The following is a 15262-nucleotide window of genomic DNA, read 5'->3' on the forward strand; positions in this document are numbered from 1 at the left end:
CGGAGCAGCGCTCCCAATCTCTTTGCATCGCCACTATGCCAAGACAATAAAGGCTTTCTATTCTATTCTATAAAACTGGTAAAGATCAGGACCGCTGAAGGATCGACGTAAAACAGAAAGACAAAATAATTTTAACTCCCATTATAAAAGCAGCGCCTTACACCGATTCCTAACAAACACACATTTGCAGAAGAATACGTTTCCCAACATGCATCTGACACATTCATTGACAGACAAACCGGAACCTGATTCTCCTGTTGAGCTGCTCGATGGTTTGGTCCTCAGTATCTCACGTGTTCCGCCGTCTGGCTGTTCTTACCGACTGTTTAGAGAAGACTCCTCGGTCTGAGAAAGACTCCAGGATGGTCCAGCGTTAGAACATTTGTGCTGCGTTCACTGTCTTTGGACATCAATGGTTTTCGTGAGCGTTCATGTCATCATTCCTGTAAAATATGTGAGTTCATGTAATATTTTTTGAAGATATCAAAGAGTTCTCATGATATACTTTTAATCTGGATGCAATTTAGAAGAAGAAAATCTGGTAATGACTTTGATGTAACACAGACACAGCATTTGCCCATCCTGGATCCTTGTGTGGCAACACGAGTTCTTCTTCGTTGGTTCTCTATATCTCATCACATATCGCCGGAGTACTTCTAATCTCAATCTGATCTCTTGTCAGTTTAGAGAGAAAAGTTGAAAGAGAAGCTGAGGAGTGTTAAGGACTGTTGTCCCTCCTCCATGAGGAGGAGTCTGACCTCCTCTTCAGTCTGTACCACACCGAAGCAGAGACGTTCCTTCAGTTCAGTGACGGCCCTGCTTCTTCTTGAAAAGTTTATTAAAAGCTTTTCTCTTCCTACTGCTGGACGACTCGCCCTCCTCGCCGCCATCCTCCCCCACAGGACTCCTCCTGGCCGGGACCTGGGCGCCCGTCCCTCGACTGCCGGGCGAGGCGGAGGACGAGAAGGCGTGCCGGCTGTCGATGGCGTCGGTCGTCGTGCAGAGAGAGCGGGTGGAGCAGGAGGAGTTGAGGTTGACGGCAGCGTTGCCCCTCAGCTCTCCGAGGCTGGAGCTCTTCTCCAGGCCTCCGCCGCCAACCCCGGGGCTCGGACCCTGCAGGGGGTGGAGCTTGGACGAAAGGAGGAAGGGCTTGGCGCCGTGCAGGCCTCGTGATTCACCGTGAGAGAGAGGGAGGGCGGAGTCAGAGCCTGAGCGGTTCATGATGTCCCTGAGAGACAAAGACAGATGAGTGACAGTAGAGGCTAATCCTGCTAGCACGAACGCTGAAACTAGAGCCTCTTCACGTTTTCCTTTATTTACTGGGAAAATAAAATAATGATCATGCAAACTAATCGTAATAAACGGATACAAGCATATTTGTACATTAAAGGTTTCAACAGTGACCAGATGAGGCCGCCTGAAGAAACTAAGTCCAAAAAGAAGCAGCTATAAAGCAAAGCCAGGAGGGAAAACAACGGGCAGGCGTGAATCGAGTGAAGCTTTCATGTCGACGTGGGACCTCATCAACATTTGTGATTCTTACTTGCACCAACTTGCGTTAGCATTGCCGAGCATGAAGATTAGACAGAACGGCATGTCATGGTTAAAAAGACACACCTCCACAGGTGATCAATCAATCAATCAATCAATGTTATGAGCGCACTCTAACGGGAGCCAATCTATAATCTATCACGCCCACGACTCGTCGTTTTCTGTTCTGTTAGTACGTTGCTATCGATGGAGAACACCCATGCAGGAGAAGATACCCGAGGCTTCCCGAGCGGCAGCGCTGCGCCTGCGTCGTCACAGCGCCCCCTGCAGATGGGAGGTTGGATGCAGCCTCCGGAGAATGGACGCGAGAAGAATGGAATAGCAGAGCAGAGAAAAGAGCAGTGCCTTCAGTATAGGAAAAAGAAGAGGTGAGGGGAGGACAGGTAGGACCGATAGAGGGGGGGGCCGGGGAGGAGGAGAGAGAGGGGGAAGGTACTGGGAGAAACTCCAGCTGGCCAATGGAGAGGCTGCGATTCTGCCGCGTATGGCCACTGGGAGAGCTGGATGAGGCGACTAGGCCACGCCCTTCTGGCTGGGGGGAGACCCGCCCTTCAACCAACCTCTGAGAGCTGAACGTCAGACTGGGGTCTCCCATTCTCTGTCTCAAGGGCATCAGACTCTGCACTGCAGGAGAGAGAGAGGGGGAGGAGTTACACCAAGTTTGTGGTTTTATTTTGAAAACCAGACATACAGGAAGCTCAGCCTTGCACGGAGCAGGAAATGGCTGTTAAACTGAGGCGTCACAGGTGCAAAGGTCAACAGTCATACAGCAGCGTGTCTTCAAGATGTGATGGTTAATCAGTGTGAAGACGATCAGGTGTGGAGAAAGGACACGCCCCCTCTGCTAGCTTTCATTAGCTGCTCCAGGATCAGTCACTTTTGGCTATTTTTGACAGACTCAGGAAATGCAAACAAAAATAGTTTAAACCTAAATATGAGAATGTGTTTTGTTTTATTTGAGGTCGTCTGGGATAAGCGTTAGCTTAGTCGCTAAAGTTGATTCATTCATTTTCCGACTGCTGAATCCGTAACCGGGTCGTGCTGGAGCCTATCCCAGCAGTCTACGGCCGAGAGGTGGGGCACACCCTGGACAAGGCGCCAGTTCATCGCAGGGCAACACAGACAATCATCCCCCCCCCCCCCCCGAGTCAGCAGCCAAAGATGAAACATTTCTCTGTGGTTTCCACTCCTGCACCTGCACCTGTAAGGGGATGTTAGTGTAAAGAGGAAGAGAAAACTGCTGTTAGACTATAGATCGGCAGGGTGAGGAGAAGAGGAGGAGCGTTGTCTGACGAAGGAGGAAGAGGAGTGAAGCTGCACAGGTTAGGTGAGGAAGCATTCACGCGACAGGTTCATAGGAGATTGATGATGTTTTAGGGAACACACTGACTCTGAGTGAAATCAGATTAGTGTAGAATTGTCAGGGTGTTAGCCTAGCTTAGCATTATCACGGCGCAGCGGCTCAGTAGTAAATTAAATCCAGGCAATCTTACACAAATTGGTCTGCATACAATCAGAATTATTATTATATTTCTCCCCCCATGATTTAAGGCTCCTGTACGCTTGTTTAAAACAAGAAGGAAAAAGTTACTGAAACAGGAGCCACATGAAACAGGAGAGGGGGAGGCTGAAGGACAGAGGGGCCAACCGGAGTGTTTCCATGGTGACTGGTTGTCAGAGATGCCACTCAGGGGCCAAAGGTCGCTCACTCGCCGGTCCATCTGCCATGCTGCATCTGGAGAGAACCAACCAATAAGAGGAAGGCACGGAAAGCACAGGTGAGCTGAGAGGAGGTGAAGTCAGGCAGACATGTTTGTCCCTCATGGGCCCCCGTAAGAAACCCGAAGTAATGAGTGGTGACTGGATTCCCTAAATCTCAGGAGCTAAAATCGGACATGTTGGACGTTTGTCCCAATAAGTAAAATTAGAAAAGTAGTAAAAGTAACAGGCTTCGATGTGCTGTCACAATATACAGTTTCGCATTTGTGTAGTGCAATTTGCAAAGGGCAATGTAGCACGCAGGCTAACAAGAGATTTTAGCTTCTCGTGCTAACAGTGACCAGAAGGTAACAGGGCGTTGGTTATCTTAAGTCAGACTTACACTGCAGCGTCCCAGGGGACAGGATGTCTTCATCCATGTCATCAAGGTCGTCGGAGAAGAGGAGGTGTTGAGGGGTCGGAGGGCGCAGGCCGAGGAAGGATGGGTCCAGGTTGAGGGCAGTGGCCAGCGCGCCCAGACCCGGGTTATTGACCACGCAGAACCCGGTCAGAGACTCGATCTGCTGCCAGCGGTGGAGCTTCTCCCGCAGGGCGGCCGTCACGTCGGCCAGGGCCTGTCTGAAGGGGGGGGGGGGTTGAGAGGAGGTGTCCTTCTGTCAGAGCTGGCACCTGTATGCTCCCAATTTACGATGTGTCATGAATGCAGCATAAGATTTTAGCATGTTAGCATGATATCAACCTGAGACCTGCTGTGTTTAGCCTCGGCCTGTTAGCATACATATTGATTATAAAATAAAACAGCTGGAGGCCTGAATCAGTCAGCGGAGGACAGGATCCGACCAACTCAAGTCAACTAGCTACAGATCAATGACTTGAATATTTATGGGTTTGACAAACATCCTGTCGGGTCAAAGGTCACTCACTTGGCAGAGAGGATCTTGTGATCCACGTCGTCCAACGATGAACTGTGAGCCACATGAAAAGTCCCGAACAAGGAGCTCCTCTTCTTCCTGATCTTCTCTGCCTGAAACCCCATCATCATCATCATCACCATCATCACCCTCCCGGGTTGGCGCTTCAGTGCGGTCCGATTGCCCTCACCCCCTCTCTGGCCTGCAGCAGCTGCCTCTCTGCACTCTGCTTCTTTGTGTTGTAGTACTGAACCTCGATCTCGTGGGTCAGCTGCAGCCATTTCTGCAGCGACTCCGGCAGGGCGCAGCGAGCCCCCGACTCCAGCTCCCGCTCCGCCTTCTTCAGCGCCATACGTACCTACCGTACGCCACACACACAGCATACGGGGGGGGGGGGGGGTCACCTTAAATGAGCAGCTGCAGTGAAAGGTTCTGTGCTTTGCTGCTGAATCTGTTGCTTTCAGAGAATCCCTCTCCTTTCTGCTGATCATTCTCTACGTAGCAGAGATTATGAGACTTGGCTGATTCTGCAGCCTCATCAATCGGAGGCCTCTCACGCCAAAAGGGAGCCAGCTCTGCCTCCTGAGCAGATCCCGGGTTGGTGGGAGCTCCCCGGAGGGTAAACAACCACTCCTTTGTTAAACTAACTCATCTGCAGGAACACCACGGCTCAAGAAACGTGAACAGGAAGGAGGGTGATGCCTGGAAAGTGTCTGTGGAGCACAGACCTCCGCCGAGCAGCTCATTCCCCTCCTAATAGGATTCACACCATCCACATGGTGATCTGGTTCATCATCAATAGGTTCTAAATTGTTCTTGGTGTCTTTATACACGAAACATGAAGTGAATCAGAGTTGATTTTAACTGATTCTTGAATCCGCAAATTGAGTTTTCAATGTTAAAATGAAATATTTGTTCCTGACATCATTCTGGATCAGATCCGGATTAACTTCGGTGGTGAGATAGAGGCCCCCCCACCCTACTTGACTGCGTCAAATTCCATAAACATCTATCACTAATCAACCGAGATATTGAGGAACACATTTTGAAGCTCATTTGACTGCAAAGTGATCCAGAATCCAGGATCTCTTCTGGATCATCACCAAAATCGAATCATCTGTTCCTGGTAACATTCCTGAACATTTCATCCAGATCAGTCCAGATCCTTTTGAGCTGTCTTGCTAACAGACAGACAGACAGACAAACGGCAGTGACCTCTGCCCCGCCTCTGCGGAGGTAACAAATTAGACCGATGTAATGGAGTAAAATGTACAATACTTGACAATGAAAATGAGTGGACTAAAAGTATAAAGTACAAGTACACACCTGTTCCAGCTCCTCCTCGGCGTATCTCTGGCGGCTCCTCTCGTTCCCAGCTCCTTCTCGAAGCTCTTGGAGTCGCTGGGCCTCCTTCTTGGCCGAGTGGATCTCGCTCCTCAGCTCCTCCTCTACCTTCACCTTCTCCACCTGAACGCAGCGCTGCTCCTCCTGAGCCTTCTGCAGCCTGACGGGATCAAAGACATCGGATCGGGTCATTTTCACCCGCCGCCATTACTCGCTCAACTTCCTTTAGTTAGAGCATCCAATTAAAATGAAGCGCTTTTAATATCAATATTATATAATACAATAAAATGTAAATGCATATACACCTGTATAAAGACAGTCATCGCTTTTGGTGCAGACTGTAATGGTTGTTGCTGCCAGCAGAGGGCGGTGTGTCCTGGCGGTGGCGGGGAATGAAGGAATGTGGAAGTGTGTGTGTGTAACAGTATATATGTGACCTGTCCTGAGTTCATCGCCACCTGTTGGTATTTAATCTACCAACAATGCATCAAGGTCAGCGGAGGACTCTCAAAATACAGCAGCAGCGCTCGGAGCGGCCCGCGGCATTAAAAAGCTGAGACCCCGTCGGCTAAAACCAGGACGCAATTACCGTCAAATCATTACAAGCCTTTATGTCATGAGAGATATCCGGACAGAGAAAGAAGCAGTTGTTTCGGAACAACAATGGCCGAAGAGTCTGGATGGGAGGCGGGTCCGTTTGGTCGCCGGCGCCCTGCTGTTGTCTTTAGGCTCAATAATCAAGGCCTTCCCTGAAGACGACGGCGAATTTAAATCTGATGGGTTCTGATGATAGGACGAGAAACACTATTCTTAAATCTTTAACGGAGTGGAAAATACATATTGATCAGTGTGTAGTAGTGAGTGTATTTTAGTGTGTAGTAGTGAGTGTATTTTACAGCGTGTAGTAGTGAGTGTATTTTACAGCGTGGAGTAGTGAGTGTATTTTAGTGTGTGTAGTAGTGAGTGTATTTTACTGTGTAGTAGTAGTGAGTGTATTTTACTGTGTAGTAGTGAGTGTATTTTACAGCGTGTAGTAGTGAGTGTATTTTTGAATACTGTGTGCTGTTGTCGTCAGAGGACACAGTAACAAGCAGAAGTAGTAAAAACAGAAGAACCTGTTAGAACTAGAACTAGTGAGTACATCAGGTGTGTGTGTGTGCACACTGAGCCTCTGGCTGTTCTTTGACCATATAAGGGCGTCAGACGGTGCTCGGAGACCCTTCACGCAGTGAATGAAGGTTTTGTTCTGGAGGTTCTGGTTCAGCCTCGGTTTTTAGGTTAATTTTATTGATTATGCGTAATGAGGAGTTGATTCCAACAATCTGACCTGGTTCAAAGATATTTGAACTAAATCCATTGATCATCGACAAACTGAAACAGGTTTCAGCTCGAACACTGGTCCTGATGTCCAACCTGCCTGCTGCTGGATATTAGCAGCGGCTAGCTGGCGGCGATGCTAACCACTGAGGATCCTCTGGTGTGTGTGTGTGTGTGTGTGTGTGTGTGTCCCCGCCCCCCCGAGGGTGTTGTCGTGCATTTGTTTGTCCACAGATTTACACAAACACAGCAAGACGACATCCCAAAGGAAGTGTCTGGGAAGAACCGACTACATTCCAGAATGGAGATGAAAGAACAGCCCCCCCCCCCGCCCCCCCACCTTGTTTAACCTTCCGGACGGATTCTGGTGTAACGTGACACCGTGGTATGGACGGCTTATTGGGTTCGCTCGTTAGATCAGGGCTCGCCTGAATTCGTGGCGTTTCCGTGTGACTCACTTCTCCTGCAGCTCCAGCAGGCTAAGCTCCGCCCTCTGCAGACCCTCCAGGTCCTTCGTCAGCTTCCCGAGGTCGTCCCTGGACCTCCTCGTCTGGATGTAGGCGAACCAGCAGCCCCCCAGGGCCATCAGGATGGACGCCAGCAGAACCAGATCCTTCCACAGGTTCTGTCGGCCTGCTGACGGGCAGTACGTATAATTATAAATCCATATATGGCGGGGGGGGGGGCCGGGGGGGCGGAGGGTCCGCTGGTCCCCGACCACATACCTGGCGCCTCTTATTCCCTTTGGGGGAATCAGAGCCTCCAATTATAAACTTTACATTTGTTACTAAGACGAGTGTTTTTGATCCAGTGGATTTAAGAACGTTGTGGCCCGACACCCAGAATCCCACGACCTCGTGTCCCACCAGACACGGCACTGACCCGGTGGCGGTCCGAAGAGGACGATGTCCAGCGCTTTGAACTGCAGCTTCTGGGCATGACTTCTGTCCAGGATCTTCAGCACGGACACCATCAGGGTGGCGTTCTTCACCGCCAGCCTGCCGGGGAGCAGGGGGGGGGGGGGCACAAAGCTCAAAGACTGCCGGTGCATTTCAGGACTGTCAGTCACCGGAGACCTGAGCTCGCGTCTGTCCCTGCGTGTCCTCCGTCCATACCTGGGTAAGGCCTTCCCGTCCAGCCGGTGTTTCCTGAAGGCTTCCGAGTACTGAGGAAGCTCCACGCCGACGGTCAGCCAGTCCTCCACCTGCTGCCCCGTCCAGTTGAACACTGCAAACGGAGGCGTTGGGACGCAACAGCCCGCATGAAGGGTTTATGGTTAACGCATCTGGAGAAGCGCCATCCAATGCAAGCAAAACAAAAACACCGTTTAAATATGTTGGATTAACGATGCGCTGATTTTATGCTCCTCTCAAAAACAAACATTTTCTTCTTCTTTGTCTTTTTCTACGTCGTCGGCGACAAACGAGATGAAAACAAAGTGGATCCAAAAGGACGTTACTTTGACGCCGCGGTCATCCTTCAATCCCCTCGCTCTCTTTTTATATCTCTCTTTCCCTTTCATTTTGGTTCCTTCCTGCCTCTGTTTTCCTCAAGTGTCTCTTTCTTTCTTTCCTTCCTTCCGCCTCATCCCCTCATTCACGTCGAACTGTTTTATTTACTCATTGAATGAATTCTGTGTCATTGAGTGATTTTCCTCTTCCTCCCCACTTTCTCTCCTTCATATCTGTTTTAATCATGAGGGGCCTCCTTCCCGAAGCCCCCGAGCTCCTTCCCGAGGCCCCCGGGCTCTTTCCTGAGGAGCCCGGGCTCCTTCCCGAGGCCCCCGGGCTCCTTCCCGAGGCCCCCGGGCTCCTTCCCGAAGCCCCCGAGCTCCTTCCCGAGGAGCCCGGGCTCCTACCCGAGGCCCCCGGGCTCTTTCCCGAGGCCCCCGGGCTCCTTCCCGAGGCCCCCGGGCTCATCGAGCGACACGCATGAGACACAAGCAGAGATACAGGCTGAGATAAATGTGTGCCGACCTCCGGAGCTCTTCCAGGCGTCCCACATGTCCTCCACGCTGATGTGCAGGTCGGCTCCGTGGAAGCTGCTGTGTTTGGCTTTGGAGTCCTGATCCTTCAGGTCCTCCCGGAGGAACTGAGGACAAGTTGGCGTGAGCTCCCCAATCTCAGAAATCACATGACAGACCAGCGGCGCTTGTGCTTTCGCCTCACCCCGTCCGTCTCAGCCGTGTCCACCGTCCCGTCGGCGTCGTCGTCCATCAGCTTGTGGATGCTGCAGATGGCCTCAAAACTCAGCAGGGCTTTCTGGTCCCTGCAGAGCAGCGGGTCTATCCGACACAGATCTACAATAAACACGACCGCTATTAATGATCAGCACAAATAAAAAGATGTTTCTCAACGAAAACGTCTGTCTGACTCTCTGCATCAGACGCTTTCACTCATCTGGTTGGCCGGCCCACAACCCGACTGTAAGTGTCTCTCCCCGCTATAAACAGCCCAGGTTTATTAAAAGTCTGGGTTTCCAGCAGTGAAGTACTTCTTTAAAAGAAAACCATGCAGACCTAAACGCAAACACCAAGAAGACACATCGTCCACGCTTGGGAAGACCTGAAGCACATGGCTCGGCTTCAGTTAGCCTCAGCTAGCAGCTAGCATCCACAATCATCCCTCGCATCAGTTCAAATGAGCACGTTTACTCAGGTTGAGCAGAGACAGAACTTCATGCCTACATTTGGTCATTTCTGCCTCCAAAATGTCTGCATGATCTCGTGTGTGTGTGTGTGTGTGTGTGTGTGAGCGAGAGAGAGAGAGAGAGAGCGAGAGAGCGTGAAGGTGTTTTAAAAGGCTTTTTTAAAGTGCGTATTACTTAGACAAGTAATAATAAGTACCGTAAGTATTCAGAGCCAATAATAGTACACTACACAGTAAAATAATAGATACAAGTAGCTAAAAGAGCCAAAGGAGAAGCAACATCTACAGAACTGGAACCATAATGTCATTTTTATTGCTGTATTATTATCATCCGAGTCACTGATTTAGGATTCTATACTTTTTATAAACCGACAGAGAACAAACATCACACGTTATGTTCTTCATTTAAAATTCTTAATTCATAAAGTTAGTATTATACTACTACTGGACTTTCAGCTTGTCCCCTGAGGGGTCGCCTGCAGCACATCAACCTTCTCCACTTCACCCTGTCCTTTGCATCGTCCTCCCCAAGACCAGCCACTCTCATGTCCTCCCTCACTACGTCCATGTATCTTCTCCTGGGTCGACCTCTAGCCCTGTTCCCTGGCAGTTCCATCCTCAGAATCCTTCTACTGGCCTCCGTCAACACGTTGTCATCTCTATCCTTCACTAACATGCTGAGCATCCTTCCCATCTCTGTCTCTCTGTTAACTCAGGCATCCACCAATCCTGTATGACTTTCTTATTTACGTCGATTCGCATGTAAAATATTTACATTTTTATGCCGGATGCCATTCCTGACGCAACTCTCTGCATTTATCCGGGCTTGAGTCGAGCACAAGGGAGGAACCGGTTATGCTACGTTACGCTACCCGTGAGGCTGCATTCAAGTTATTATTATAGCTGGGTTTTATTTATTGATTTAACCAGGACATCCGACATCTTAGGTAGCAGCCACACCACATCCTCGTGAGCGCAGTGATCCTCTGCTGGTAAAAAGAGCTACCGATTACCTTCGCCAAGGATGTTGTTTGTCTGTTTGTCTGTTTGTTAGCAGGATTACGGAAAAACTGCTGGATGACAAAAAAATCTGAAGATGGGTCTCGGTGTAATTAAGATCCAATTACATTCCAGAGCGATCTGGATACCCGTCTGGAGACAAAATAAAATCTGCATTCAATTCACTCACCAGACATCACAGTCATGAAGGGGTCCGATATGAACCATCATGCAAAATGTCTTCTGGATCTGATCCAGAACGAGGTCAGGAAAAAATGTTCCATTTTAGCATTAAAACCCGTTAATAGATTCACTCTGATTCACTTTTACTTTTCATAGTTGGTGTATAAAGACACCAAGAACAATCTAGAACCTTTTGATGATGATCCAGATCACCATGTGGACGGTGTAGATCCAGTTAGGAGGGGAACGAGCTGCTTGGCGGAGGTCTGCGCTTCATCGGGACTTCATTGGGACTGGATCCACACATCTCTGGTAAGTATCGTTTGTGGTTTGAACCAACCTCCTACTTTTAGAGTAAACACTTCCAGATCTGATCCTTTGGCTGGCGACCGTTGACATCGTTCCGTTTAGTTAGCTTTGATAAAGCTGCGGCTGATCCAGATCTCGGATCAGTCAGACTATGTAAATATTAGTCGCTCACACTGCAGGTAACGATGACATGACAGTGAACCCGCAGCAGCGTGTGTGCGTGTCGCCTCCCTCAGCTCCGCGGGTAAATATTAGGACAGATTAGAGTTGAGACCAAGCAGGTTTTTCACACCGCGGCTCTGATCAAAACTCGAGTTTTCAGACTGGTCGAGCTGCGGCGACGAGACATCCGACGAGGATTCGGAGATGGACGGGTGTTAAGGAGGTCATCCGTCGAGGGCCAGGTCAAGGGCCAGATGCAGAGACGAGGTGCGAAGAGACAATCAACAGTCAAAAAATGTGTCTTTACATCGGCCACGCCCAAAACTAAATTAAAAGAACAGAACATGAGAGAGGGAGGGGACACAGAAAAATAAACAACTAGAAAAGCACTCGGAGAGCACAGACCTCCGCCAAGCAGCTCATTGCCCTCCTAACTGGATCTACACCGTCCACAATATATTGTAAAATATGCGGGTTCGCTGTCCTCGCCGCCGCGACGCCACAGAAGAAGACAGCGAGGTAAAGCGTGACAGATGAGGAAGCAGCTTCACTCAAGGTCTGTGTTTAGTTTGAGGATTAAGGTCAGCAGCTGGTGGGATAAAAATACGGAGTTAATAGAGTCAAAGAAGAGGAAGGTCAGTTCAAAAACACTTCACTTCCCATCATGCACCTTTTAGAGTTTTACGGCCCAATCCTGGGAGACAGTTTGGGTTTCATTGTGATCTTTAAAGTCTGAGTGTGGGAACAATATCGATGCTGAACGACATGTCGACATGTTTTAAGCTTTAAATTAAAAACGCTTTTGTCCCCCAAAACCGCTCAAGTTGTAATCAAGGCCAACTTTACAAAAACACCTAAACTGAACTCAAAATTAAACCAGAAATATGTTGGATCAAATACTCCAGCAGGAGAACAGGAAGTGATGCAACACGCCGGAGGGCCTCGACTCTCTTTCTATTGGTTCTCAAACATGGGGGGGGAGGGGCTTCTGCATTCATCTTCTCCAACGCAACAGATAAACTTCTGTCTTTCATCACGCTTCCTGTGACATTATCAACGTGTCGACTCGAGGAAGCTGTGGTTCGCTGCTCGTGGCTCTCGCCCTCTCCCTCGCCCTCGCCCTCTCCCTGCAGCACAAACACACACTCATCTGCAGCACACACACACACACTCATCTGCAGCACACACACACACTCGTCTGCAGCACACACACACACTCGTCTGCAGCACACACACACACTCATCTGCAGCACACACACACACTCATCTGCAGCACACACACACACTCGTCTGCAGCACACACACACACTCATCTGCAGCACACACACACTCGTCTGCAGCACACACACACACTCATCTGCAGCACACACACACACTCGTCTGCAGCACACACACACACTCATCTGCAGCACACACACACACTCATCTGCAGCACACACACACACTCGTCTGCAGCACACACACACACTCATCTGCAGCACACACACACACTCGTCTGCAGCACACACACACTCGTCTGCAGCACACACACACTCATCTGCAGCACAAACACACACTCATCTGCAGCACACACACACACTCGTCTGCAGCACACACACACACTCATCTGCAGCACACACACACACTCGTCTGCAGCACACACACACACATCTGCAGCACACACACACACTCATCTGCAGCACACACACACACTCGTCTGCAGCACACACACACACTCATCTGCAGCACACACACACACTCATCTGCAGCACACACACACTCATCTGCAGCACACACACACACTCATCTGCAGCACACACACACACTCATCTGCAGCACAAACACACACTCATCTGCAGCACACACACACACTTATCTGCAGCACACACACACACTCATCTGCAGCACACACACACACTCATCTGCAGCACACACACACACTCATCTGCAGCACAAACACACACTCATCTGCAGCACACACACACACTCATCTGCAGCACACACACACTCATCTGCAGCACACACACGGTTTAATCAAACATCACTCGCACGCATGCAGGGAGTGAGTTTTCCTACCTGAGGCTGCGTCGCCGCTGGAGACGGGCCGGTGGTCCGGGTGGGCGCGGTGCTCCCTGTTCCCCGAGCCGTGAGCCCCGACACACACACTCACACACACCAGCCACGCACACACACCCTCCATGTCTGAGGAAAGAGTCGAGATGGCTTTTACACGTTTGTGAGAAACATTTCGAGGTCAAACATCCTCCGGGTCCAGACGGGTTCGATTCTACGACACAAAGGCGTCCCGCCGGGAGACGCCGGCCTCCGACCCGGAGCCAAGCGATGCTCCAAATACGGCGACCCGCACTTGTTGGCATGGACAGAACCACAGAAGAGTCCCTGCCGTGCGACAACGGATAATAATCACAGCGACTGAACTGAGATCAGATTATAGATGAAGCTGAATCAGGATTTCATGATAAGGGTCGTCATGGCAGCCAGTTTTAGACAGCGACTAATGGTGTGTGTGTGTGTGTGTGTGTGTTCGCCGAGTGATGTCTAGTTTTATTATTTGGAGAAAAAAGGCCAGAGAAATAATTATTAAAAACTGCATCCAGATCCACCCACAGGTTTTATCAGCTTCACTCCCGACACAAACAAACAAACAAACAAACAAACAAACAAACAAACAAACAAACAAACGGGTCCAATCAGACTTCCTCCGACGCCTCTGTGAGCTTCCTGAATATAAATAAATTGCTGGGAACTCTTTTTTAACACTCCTCCCGGCTTCAGGTGATATTTACACACGAAACGAAAATTGTTAAAGAAATTACAATAAAAACCTCAAAAAAAGCAGAAAGCGCAAACACGTTGCGACGTTCACTGTCCGCCTCATAGGCAGGAACAAGAACGTCGTGAAAGTAAATGAACCTTAAACGCAGCACGTAAACTTATTCCTTAGAGTTCCAGTCGTTCATTTTCTCTCTGTCTCTCTTACGTATATTTTGTTTTTCCGCCACACCGGAGGTCAAAGGTTAAACAGCTGTTCACTTTCACATCCCCGCTGCCTCAAAAAGCCAAAAAAAAAAAGCAGACTTCGGCCAGCAGACGCGCCCAGAATGAGACAGACGGACGTGAACGCATCACTCACCTCGACGCTGCGGCGCGTCTAATCCATCGATCTGCTCCGCTCCAGCTGATCGATCCTCAGTTCTCCACGCCTCAAACTCAACTAACTGCTTCCGAGGAAGAAAATACAACACAAGAACAGACCCGCCTGCGCTGCGTTCAGGGACCCGCAAAAAGCTTCGAATGCAGAGAGAACAAAAATACTATCGGAATGTATCGATCGAGTAACTTTGAGGATGAGTTATAATGAAGATCAATTGAATGCTTCGATTTGAAGACGTGAAAGATAAATGCTCTTTTTCTTTGATGGACTGATAGTCGTAGTTTATCTTCTTTTTGATATTTAATATACTTAATGATCAATAGAGAAAATAAATGATTGTAAGTTACGGCACTATTCATTTGTGTTTTTATTTAATATATCATTTATTATATTAACAATACAGTGTACTTTCAACTTATAAATAATGAAATGCGATTTTTCTTTTAAACGAGAGAGAAGTTTGAATTACAGCAAAAGTGAAATGGGATTTGGTTTCATTTGATTTGTTGAAAGGAGAAGAATTAAAAAGAAAATCTTCAGCAGCAGATGGACTTAATCAGTTACCATGGCGACGAGAGACGACATAAAATCCTAACTTTCTTCAGGAGGCTCTTCTGGTGCATTCAGGTACCACCTGTTCTAGAATGAGGCGCGTTCATTCATGCGATGCTGAGGTTAGATTAGGTCAGACGCACCCACGCGTGAACGTCCAGAAGGGCCAGAGGTCAACCCAGGAGAAGATACACGGACCTGGTGAGGGAGGACGATGCAAAGGACAGGGTGAAGTGGAGAACGTTGATGTGCTGTGGAGTCCCCTCACGGGACAAACCGAAAGTAGAGTAGTAGTAGTAGAGTAGTAGTAGTCGGAGTAGTAGTAGTAGTACTTTCATTCTTTAGCACGGTCCCAATGTCTAATTTACGACACACCTGCAAGGCGGCATTTGACGCAGCAGTGTGATGGCTCC

At 49.1% G+C, this 15262-nt stretch overlaps 1 protein-coding gene across 1 annotated transcript; it reads right to left on the minus strand.

Annotated features, from left to right (window-relative positions):
• Positions 1-716: 716 nt before the first annotated feature.
• Positions 717-13322, minus strand: LOC137900401 (stromal interaction molecule 1-like). The gene is made up of 13 exons (XM_068744483.1): positions 13199-13322; positions 9011-9141; positions 8819-8933; positions 7958-8069; positions 7725-7840; positions 7301-7475; positions 5508-5685; positions 4372-4539; positions 4194-4294; positions 3653-3888; positions 3200-3286; positions 2112-2175; positions 717-1228 (listed from the first exon to the last, which is right to left on the minus strand). The coding sequence occupies exons 1-13, from the start codon at positions 13320-13322 to the stop codon at positions 805-807; spliced, it is 2031 nt and encodes a 676-aa protein (XP_068600584.1). The 3' UTR covers positions 717-804.
• Positions 13323-15262: the final 1940 nt, after the last annotated feature.

The sequence above is a fragment of the Brachionichthys hirsutus genome, chromosome 10 (assembly GCF_040956055.1).
Source record: "Brachionichthys hirsutus isolate HB-005 chromosome 10, CSIRO-AGI_Bhir_v1, whole genome shotgun sequence".
Lineage (NCBI taxonomy): Eukaryota > Metazoa > Chordata > Actinopteri > Lophiiformes > Brachionichthyidae > Brachionichthys > Brachionichthys hirsutus.

Excerpts from the sequence above, each read along its gene's own strand:
- LOC137900401 (XM_068744483.1), bottom strand. The coding sequence starts at position 13,322 with ATGGAGGGTGTGTGTGCGTGGCTGGTGTGTGTGAGTGTGTGTGTCGGG. Across the intron at positions 7,841-7,957 it reads GACGGGAAGGCCTTACCCAG|GCTGGCGGTGAAGAACGCCA; the intron begins GTATGGACGGAG and ends GCTCCCCGGCAG. Across the intron at positions 3,889-4,193 it reads CACAAGATCCTCTCTGCCAA|ACAGGCCCTGGCCGACGTGA; the intron begins GTGAGTGACCTT and ends CCCCCCCTTCAG.